Below are 10,793 nucleotides of genomic sequence, written 5' to 3'. Positions count from 1 at the left end.
AGTCCATGTATGAGCATGGTGTCCACCTTTTAATTGTCGCTACCCCTCCCGGGACAGTATCAAAGGACCGTTTTGTTAATTAACGCAATCCCCCCTTCCTTTAAAAATCCTGGCTTCAGGCCTGCTAACGCGGGTATACAATAGAAAAAATAAAAGTTAAAACAACATCAGGAAAATCACTATTCTCAATTTTGCGGCGCGCTACGCGCGCAGAGTCTCGAACACAATTAAACTTTGCAACTTCCTGGCAAAATGAGTTTTTACTATTTCCTAGATGAAATACCGTAACGCGATTGCATGCAACAGACAAAAATACAAATTTCCTCGAGACTTTAAAACGTCATTAAAACAGTCAAAATTCACAATTTGCGGCGCGCTTCGCGCGCAAATTCTTATACAACTTTTGTAGTTCGGTCGTCCAAAGAATATATATATATATATATATATATATATATATATATGTATATATATATACATATAATTGTGTGTGTGTGTGTGTCATCATTGGTACTGGTACCGAAGGTCCGTTTTTTTAGTGACCGCACCCCCCCTTGAAAAATCCTGGCTACGGGCCTGTTTCTATGCATACTTAACTCTACTTTCATTGTTTAAACGCATAATAGATGCATTAAAAAGTGAACTACAAAGCATGTCCAGCGGTACGGAAGTAAAATGCAGTTTCAATATGATACCATCCCAGAAGTTCAATGCACCGGCCATTTCTTGCGCACTTGATGGATAAAAACGGAAACAATGGCTATCACAGCAAACAAGAGCTCCTTGACTCTTGGCAAGAATTCTGTTGACAGAACTTTGCGAACTGGGAACAAAGGTCACAATTTTCCCAGCGTTTTTAAAACCTCTCAGTAATTAAAGGTGCCTTTGATGTGTGTAGATGTGGAGGAAAAAAAAAATGGTAGAACAGGATGTTGAGCATAAGTTTTAAGTGTGCTAAGAAAGAGAAAAGTGACTAAGTATTTGTACGTACCATAGCAAAGCAGATGGTACCCTCATGGTACAATCTTTTTTAGTATCTGGTTGATACTGTATACGCCGAATATTTTGCGAGGTTTCTATTTTCGCAAACTTTGCGAGTCGGGTGCTATTTGCAAAATTAAAGACACACACATTTCTCCATTCAGGACAGGGCTCCAGGATCGCAAATTTAACCACTTGCAAAATCGTCGGCTATTCCCGATTCGCGAAAATTTAGACTCGCAAAATATATGCCGTATACAGTAGCTGATAGTAGAGCCGTCCTGTTGGAGTGGTCACCTGTCCAGTGTGTCCACCTGTTTAAGTGGCCACTGCAAAAGTCACCCAGAGAGACAGAGAGAAACATGTTAACCCGTTTCCTACAGGAACCTGGTGACATGTGTACTAAGTCTAAGGGGATCCCAGAATCCAGTATGGAATGGGTTCAAGGGGGCCTGTCCCATCTTTTCAACCAGCCTTGATGAATCATGAGTAATAAGCTTTTTTTCAAATCTCATTGTTTTTAATAAGGGCTATTAACCAAAGTGGTGACTGAGATTAGAAGAGATTAAAATTTACGACAGATTCTTGCATTGTTTTCATTCTGTGATGTAACAATTCCTAACATGTTGCAACCTTTTGCATTCACATAATATCATATTTATATATCAATCTTATATATAAGTATCTTCAAAGTTGGTAGGCTTACATGTTACAGACATTCACTAATCACAGATAGTGCTCGATGGAATCCAATTGGCCATCATCCTGTCTATAAAGACCACTTGCATACAAAGGCCACCCTTGTTTGTGATGATACAATGGTTGCTTTATACAGGTTTAAACTCCGTTTGAGGAGGCAGCACTTTGGCCACAAAGGCAAATTAGGAGGTTATTGTGTGAAAACATGGCATGTTTTGCTGGCATAGTCTAGGGCCCCCGCCTACCTGGCACACCAGCCTGACCTGAACACGAACTCTTCCTGGGATCACCATGATGATACTTTCTTTTTTTTCTCGCTGTAGTTAGAATGAAAGTAGGTGATTGCACTAAAAAGGCAATACCCATGTAGAAAAACAAAAATCTGCTTTCATAGTTAATTGATAACCCATTGTCTTCAGTAGGTACACTTCATCATCTGAAGTACGTACAAAACAAAAACAGTACACTCCTTTTATGACACACACAATTATAACAGAACCCTCGATATAACGAAGCAACAATTCAGGTTCTAAAATCATTATACATATCTTTATATACTTCATTGTTCGGCTATACGTAACAAAATTTCGATAAAGTGATAGAAATGTTCATGTCCCGAGGACTTTGTTGTAATTGGCGTCACCTGAATTCAGAAATATTTCAGTTTGACTAGATGAATGACGTCACACAGCACTGTGTTGCCAGCTTCTTATTTTGGCACTTGGGACCCATTGACCAGTGATCCAGAGATGTATGTCTCTACAGACCTCGTAAGCTTTGATGGTCGCCGAGCCACTGTGACAGCCTATAATGGCCAGAGGAATTCCAGGATGCCCAGCTGACAGAGCGTAACAAAGTGTGATGTCACAGCCATTCAATCGCCACGGAAACTGATTGTAAACAACCTCACCTGGCCCGCGTGTTTATGCACGTGCACGTGGTTCCAACCCAAGCTGTAACAAAAATTGTTACATCATCACTTCGGTACGCTCTATAAAGCCATATTGCAGCCTTATTGCACGGGAAAATTCCATGTCAGAATAGCTGCCACACGAGTTGTATTAAATTGAACTTTGAATTTAAGCTCCTGGTCACACACATATCACACATGCGCACACACAGACATAAACATTGCCAGATTGTCTGACGTGCCTACGAAAGGCCAATGGCGCCCTCACTCTGGAGCTGGGGTCCATTCCGGGACGTGGAAAGTGATGCTTGGCATCCCCTGCGCCGCCCAGCGGGCAAACACGGTTTTCTCCGTTACAAATCGATGCGAGGCTCTCTTGCCTTTCTCGTTGGCCTGGTAGTAGCTACACTCCTGGTAGCCTCCCTTCCCCTGAAAGTAATGGTACGGCACTTTGGAGTTGGGATGGGACCTGTAATAAATCAATCACAAAGGGCAAAATGAAAAAAAAAAATTGACTTTGGGTATGGACACCACAGGAACTTGGTATACCAGGTTTCCATAAGGAACGGTTAAATCAATGAATAGTAACGGACTTGCAAATTTCATGAAAATAAAAAGCCTCGCAAAATATATGGTATTCAGTAACCCATCGAATCTGCCGAACTTTTTGGTGTTTTGGTGCTGTATCTCTTTTTATTATTATAATTATCACATTTCATGTCAAGTGTTTGCCAAGTTGAAGAAAAAAATCCCTTCATTTGCTGTTCATAAAAATTGTCAGTTTTTGGGTGCAGTATTTCGAGAAGCTTCTTGAATGCTAATCTACAACTGCTTTGATATACATTGGCAACACATTTGAGAATATTAAAATTCCTATTTTCAATCAATTACCAATGTTTGGCAAATTTCTTTCTTTACTTTCTCAAATGCAGATTTAACGAGCATTTAATCTGATCATATTAAACAAAATGTCAAATTTTAAACAGAATTCTCCCAGAAATCTATGAGTTGAAGAATGATATTTCTCACCTGATTTATACATTAAAAAGTACAATAGGAGATTTAGGCTTCTACCAACCTTAATTGACTTGCTGGCTAGCTTTCTCAACTCCTGTGGACTTTTTCAGGCCAATTGTACTGTTTCTCCAGCACTGCCTTCTTGTTTCTTGATCATTGGACTCTTTCACTTTTCTCGGTTTGAAAAGAAGTTTTGGGCAAGAAAAGTGAAAGAGTCCATCTGGATAAACAGACTCAAACCCACACTCAATAGGGATTCTGGATACAGCTTATCACCAGTCTTCAGTCCAAAGAAGCAAGCAGGCATTGTCAGAGAAACGGTACAATTACTTGAGCTGAAGAAGTCCACAGGAGTGAACGAAAGTTAGCCAGCAAATCACTAGAGGTTGGGAGAAGCCTAAATCTCTTATTGTACAATCTCCCCCAACTGATGAAAGTTTTCTGCAACATTAAAAAGTAACTTATTATCATTTTGCAATTAAAAACATTTAGTTCAATAACTCTGCTCAACTTGTATTTGTATACACAGTCTGTTATGTTCTCATGCATTTTCATGGAAAGAGGAAAAAAAATACTGTTGGGTAAATTCGAGACAAAATCTATATTCGGTCAGATTGCTTACCAAGCAAACCATTCTGAGGAGAGGGGAAAAAAAAGGTTTAATCTAGATCACATGACACAGACATGTGCTATGAGACATATTTTGAGAAGCTTATTAAGATTATATGCTGATAAGTGAATGCTGAACTCATATTTCTCATATTTCAATGAATCTACTGCCCTCATAGGTTGGCCATCACCTATCCCCCCCCCTTACACACACACACACGAGATCAAACTGCCAGTGCCACAGCACGCGAGCTGGTCAAGGGTCAAGGGTCGAAGTTCATTTAAGCACCAATGGTTGTAGCAGAGTTAAATCTACTTCCACTCTTCAGGGCTCGGGGCTCTAGCCCAAATTACTTGCTACTCAATTGCGGTAAGTAATGTCACAGATACATGACAGAATAATTTCAGTAGAAAAAGGTATATAATGAAAAGGATTCCAATGAAATATAGATCAGCACTTGCAATCTTGGAAATACACTTGTACAGAAGGAGACAATTTACTGATTAGAACCATTCATAGCACAGGAATCCAACTGCCAAATATTTGTTAAAAATTCAATCTCAATCGTAAAGTGTGCTTGGATCACTGGTTGTTCAACTTCACACATTTACATCCATCATGAAGGCATAAAAATAACTCACTACCCTAAACCAAGTAAACAACACAAAACAAGAACAAATTCTCTGACATATACAAAGAAATGTCAAAGGTCAAATACAGTGTACGTACTGGCAATAGGAGTCGTTAACCATTCCAAAGACGTGGATGTCATCACACATAGCCCTGGCTAGGAGCATCGTGAACCATCCAGTGCTAAGCCAGGATCCAGATGCCATCCTGTTTGGTAAGGATACATTATAGCATTAAATTTTAGTAGGAGCATGGCGCTACATCGATAGGAGACACTACTGTAAAACAGGATGTATTTGCAGCATGAAATTTTTGCGAACTGGAGCCGACGGCCTTTTTCACGGCATGAAATTGTCACAAATTGCCACTGGCATTCAATGCATCTAGTGTAGACATGAACTTTCGCATGCATCTTAATTTGGCAAATCTTGGCGCTCGCAAAATTTGTGAAATTAAAATGCATGCGAACATTCGTTTTACAGTATATAGATTAGCACACCCAATTCAAAATTATCTAGGAGGCTGCAGCAGAGACTACCATAAGACTTACTAAAGAAGATTTCTAGTTGTCAGCTCTAGAGTACCAAAGTGTGATGTCATAGCAAGTATTCATCACCATGGAAACTAGTGCTTAACAACCTCATCTGGCCAGAGTGTTTATGGTCACACCTGGATCCACCCAAGCTATAACAAAAGACCGATACCATCCCTGTGGTCCTCTACACATAAAGTAAAATGGAAGCAGGTTGGGTGTATGTGCTAACTCTCTCTGCTCTTCTCAAAACTAATTACTTACTGTAAGACCAGAAATTTTTGCGTGCATGAAACTTACACGAATTTTGCAAGGAGCCAAGATTTGCAAAAGTAAAATGCACATGAACGTGTTTGTCTATCTACATGAACATTGAATGCCAGTGGGAATTCACTAAAGTTTCATGTTGCAAAAAAGGTCATCGGCTCCAATTCACGAAAGTTTCCTGCTATGAACGTTCTGGTTTTACAGTATACTCCAATACTCATATATGCCAGACACTAAGTCCCACAGAGAGAGCATGCAGTGAGGTGCCATCAATTTCAATAGCTGTCACAGATAGAAAAATGCCTCTGCACTACTAGACTACTTTTCATCCATGGTGGAACTACTTTTGTCATCTGAGCTACCCACTCATAATAAAACTATACACTTGTATGAAACTTTGTTAATGGGGAACAAAAAAGATGGGGGGGGGGGGAGGAATTGATGCAGTTTGAAGATAGAGACTGCCAATTTCTAGCCCATCCATCCCATTTAAAAAGAAAAAAACACATATAGATTCATTTTGTACCTTCACACACATGCACATGCACTTACACACACAGACATATAACCTTCAAAATTTTTATACAATCATTTATTTACATAGAAACATGCATTCATTTGTATTTTTAAAATATCTCATATAGTTATTATCAACAGACACATATTTATACACCTGCATTTTTATATGCACACCACATCCAATACAATGTTGACTCATACAGATTAATACTTCTTTGATGTTATATGTTTATGATAATGATAGTGATATTGTATCGCTGTATATTTTTTGCATGTTTATCATGTCTATGTATTTACGTATGTTACAATGTATACGCGTGCTTTGTATATGTATAATGTATCGATGTAACCGGATACGTACATTTTTTGTATGTATGCAAACATACCAATTATCAATTGACACATATTCATACACCCGTACATATTATATGCACACCACATCCAATATAATGTTGACTCATACAGATTAATACTTCTTTGATGTTATATATTTATGACAATGATAGTGATATTGTATCGATGTATATCTTTTGTGTGTCTATCATGATATATATCTATGTTACAGTGTATACGTGTGCTTTGTAAATGTATAATGTATCAATGTAACCGGATATGCATGCAAACAAAACAAATTTTCGGAAACGGACAATAAAATTGAACTGAATTGAATTGAATTGAATTGAATTAAGCAGCTGTTGTGCCTGAGCAGTGTGTATACAACCGCAGGCTTCCATGCACATACGGGAGGTTTAAATCACCAGTCCAACAGTAGTGCTCTTTGGCACTACACTTGAGTCTTTATTGACAAATCTTTCGGTAGGAACATAAAGCTGTTAGTCTGGTGTGAAGGAGGGCTATACTGTATGCACATGATAAAAGAACCCACTTTACTTCTCCTGCAAAGGGCAGGGTAAAATCCTGACAAAGTTGTAAAACACACACTACAACTCGGATGATATCTGCAAAACTCTTCTTGTTTGAAAGAGACAGATTACCCCCAAAAGAAGGTGAAGAAGAAGAAAAAGAAGGTGCATACCTGTTCCGGTGGGTCTCCTTCTCAAAGATGTTGTCAGCAATGTCTATCTGTCCTCCGGTGAGCATGAACACTTTCATACCCTCGGGCTCCTTCTGTCTCGCCAGCGAGGCGGCAGCGTTGTACGTCCCTCCTTTTCCATCAGTTCTCATCTTAAGCTGGGGACCCCAAACCACCATGTACTTTGGCTGACCTTTACCTGATCAATGTGAGAAATGCATACAATATTAAGCAGCTTTGTACACAAAGAGGCAATAGCTGGAAATTGTTGTTTTTTTTTTTTTGGGGGGGGGGGGGGGAGGGGGCTAAATAATGTTTGACCTTAGACCTTTATATCACTTCATTCAAATAACAGTAACAACCAACCCCTGCATTAGTAGCTTGAGCATTAGACTTTGTCAGTTTAAGTTCTGATCTGATCTCTTTTCTAATTGTCAGTGTCTAATCCTTTTCACAAGAATTCTTGAGATGTAACAATTGCTATCCTCTGGCAAATAGACTCATCAAATTTTATTTCAAATCTCGCTCTACTACATGAAGTCACAACATTATACAGAACAGCATTTATATGCACTACATTCACATCTACAGAAGATGCAAAATCTTATCATGACGAGCGAGACACAGGGATAAAGAATGCAACAGATAAAAAAAGCATCAACAACAGCATCAAATCCTATGACAACAAAATCTATTTCCCTTTTTTCATAAGTAAAAAAAAAAAAAAAGAAGAAATCTGTCACTCTCAAATTCGGATAACTCAAAGCAAACTGCATTGTCAAGATATGCTTTCTTCCCAGTAAATTTAAAAAAGAAAGAAAGAAAAGAAGTAATCATTAGCTATTGATTTTCATTTCCTCCACTTGGGATGCCTGTTTTCAAGTCCTGATCAGTGACTAAAGATGAAGTCAGAGTTAGATACTGTAAACAGGATATAATCGGGGCATGAAATTTTTGTGAATTGGACCAAAAGGCCTTTTAGCAGCACAAAATTTTCCCGAATTGCCACAGGCATTCAAGATAAAGCAGACAAGAACTTATGTGTGCACTTTAATTTCCCCAATTGTGGTTCTCACAAAATTTTGCAATATTAAATGAATGCAAATTTTTCTGGTTTTACATTACGTCATTTATTTGCATAGAAATGTCACAAATTTTCTGCTATGCTTTCTGACTGAACTTCCAAGTCTACTGTAAAACATGATATTTTCGCAGCATGAAATTTTCGCGAAAGAGAGCCGACAGCCTTATTCGCAGCATGAAATTTTTGTGAGTCGCCTCTAACATTCAATGTATAATAGTGTAGACAAGATATTTAGCGTGCATTTTAATACCGCGAATCTCGTCTCTCGTGAAATTCGCAAAATCAAAATGCACGTGAACATTCCTCGTTTTACAGTACTTTGTTCATGTTACATTAAAAGCACATTTAATATCCTCATACAGCTTGAGAGCAATTAGAACTTGGTTTACAGGCCATTCAGCATATGTAAATCTACTTTGAAAATAATTCATCTCCTAAAATATATAAAGTTTGAGTGCAGATAACTAGTGTCTTATATTGAGCACTTCTTGCATTGCCACTCTTTCATTGTTATGCCAGTGCATGTGATGTTTACAAAGACAAAAATGCAGAAAAGTCAGAAGCAAAGAATACAGGTACAACACACTGTATATCAATAGTGACCATAGAGTAAAAAGACCCATTAAATCACATCTTGGTACATACCAGCCAAAAGTTTTGCTCTGCCCTTGATTACTCCGGGCAGGGCCGAGTGAGCCACCACGCGCACCGTAGTTTTGCTACCAACGTCCTCCTCAAAGCCTTCCGTCGGCGCGTTGTTCATGCGAATAACACACGGGTACGAGTCGATGGTTGAGCCAGCGTTTGCTCCAAAGAGTTGACCGGAACTTGAAACATATGCGCAAGACGTGCAGTGTAGATCCAACTGCTACAGGGAAAAGGGTTAAAGAAACAAAAGCAATTGGTAAAGACAGAAGAGAAGGAAATAGAGTATGAACACAGTTCATCATTACCGGCAAATGCTCTTGAAGATGAAGGGAAATTGGAAATCTTTACATTCTTTCTCCTGTCATTCTTCTTGTCTTAAACGCTTTCAAATGTTTAAACAGCTTTATCATTTGACAACAGTACAATATGTGGCAAAGCTCTTGATAGCTTTTTGAATATTTGTGGTACTATCTACAAAGCAAAAATGCCACATGGCAAAAGTCTATCAAAGACACACAAGTTGTTCAGGTAAATGCTGCAGATTTTGTTCTTGGAAATTGAACTACATGAAAACCTTGATTAACTTTAATCAATTCTGATGAGAAAAAGCTGCAAATGCTATAAAAGCAGAGAAATTATCAAAGTTTTCTTGAGTTTACTGGGCTGGCTCTTTTCTTTGTGTCATTGGAGTGGTATAAAACCTTAGATTACATTCTAGGGCATGAAAAGTCAATTTAATGCAATATGAAATTTTAAATTTTTATTTTGATTGGTGACAGAATATACTACTGCAGTTATTTTTTCTTTTTACTTTTGTGTGCCATGGTGTTTTAAACCCCCTATGGGTGGTCCTGGGAAACATTCTGTTTTCCAAAGCCATGTATTTTTTTTTTTCACATACACAAGCAGTCATGCTAGAAATGCAGCACAGGAAAACTGTAGAGAAAAATCACAGGCTTAGCTGCGATGTGAATTTCATGACAAAGCTACAACTATTTTCTTTCAAATGGCCAGTATTCAAAGCAAATAAGTTTGTACATGGTTATGCAGTTGAGCGAAATATTCACAGCGGACAAGCCATTGACTGAATCAGGAGTGTGAATGTGGTGCACAAAGATTTAATAAGAAGGGTTTCAATGTAGAATTTAAGAAAATCTTACAACTTTCTGGTTTAATACTGAGACGTAACCACTGAGATCCTTCATCGCTGATGAAGCTAAAGCACGATTGGCAGCATTTTCAGCTTCTGGTGATGCCGCTGGTATATCTTCAATAACAACATCTCCATTGTTCTCTGACAGCAATACGGACATATTCTTCTCTTTTACTGTCTGGACGGTAGTGTCATTCTTTGACATTGAGCCTCTGCTGAAAACAAACGTCTCCACCGCTTCCTTTGAATGAACAGTGCTCTCCGCTTTTATAGTCCTTTCGTCAGATTGTGCACACTGCCCGATCTCCGAAGCCGCTCCGCCGCCTGCCACGGTGGAATTGTTCTGAATACATGATGAGTTCCCAGGCGGTGCGGGAGTCGCGGGGGCTTCTTGCGGCCTCCTCCGGTGGCCGCTGACTATCACCTGTCTTGATGTGACGACGGTCCATGACTCGGTGTAATACAGGCTGGTGGAGACGCAGAAGCAGAACACAATGGCCACAAGAGGGATGAGTTTCCAGCTCGGTATCTGAGGTCAGAAAGGATTTAAGAGCACACAGAAAAAATGGTTTCATTAGATTCTGATGAAGAGACAAGATGTATGACACCAATTCTGTTTAACTTTTTTTTTTTGGCAATTGCTAGGATATGAACATTTTGATTTGATTTTGATTAGATTTGATTTGATTTATTTCCGCATTCAATCAAATAGA

The 10,793-nt window shown here is 38.8% G+C and overlaps 1 protein-coding gene across 1 annotated transcript; it reads right to left on the bottom strand.

Moving 5' to 3' along the window:
- Positions 1-2,137: 2,137 nt before the first annotated feature.
- On the bottom strand, positions 2,138-10,423 carry LOC140240963 (alpha-N-acetyl-neuraminyl-2,3-beta-galactosyl-1,3-N-acetyl-galactosaminide alpha-2,6-sialyltransferase-like). The gene is made up of 5 exons (XM_072320736.1): positions 10,088-10,423; positions 8,925-9,147; positions 7,199-7,394; positions 4,944-5,051; positions 2,138-3,056 (listed from the first exon to the last, which is right to left on the bottom strand). Exons 1-5 carry the CDS (start codon positions 10,283-10,285, stop codon positions 2,852-2,854), a joined length of 930 nt encoding a protein of 309 aa, XP_072176837.1. The 5' UTR covers positions 10,286-10,423; the 3' UTR covers positions 2,138-2,851.
- Positions 10,424-10,793: the final 370 nt, after the last annotated feature.

Source organism: Diadema setosum, chromosome 17 (assembly GCF_964275005.1).
Source record: "Diadema setosum chromosome 17, eeDiaSeto1, whole genome shotgun sequence".
NCBI classification, from domain to species: Eukaryota; Metazoa; Echinodermata; class Echinoidea; order Diadematoida; family Diadematidae; genus Diadema; species Diadema setosum.
The sequence above is the reverse complement of the archived record's forward strand: the minus strand, read 5'-3'. Positions and strand labels throughout refer to the sequence as shown.

What these genes read in the sequence shown, in the direction of transcription:
- LOC140240963 (XM_072320736.1), bottom strand. Translation starts at nt 10,285, where the DNA reads ATGTCAAAGAATGACACTACCGTCCAGACAGTAAAAGAGAAGAATATG. An exon ending in AAGGAGACCCACCGGAACAG is followed by an intron (nt 5,052 to 7,198) that starts GTATGCACCTTC and finishes CTTACCAAACAG; the next exon opens with GATGGCATCTGGATCCTGGC. An exon ending in GTTAACGACTCCTATTGCCA is followed by an intron (nt 3,057 to 4,943) that starts GTACGTACACTG and finishes GATTTATTACAG; the next exon opens with GTCCCATCCCAACTCCAAAG.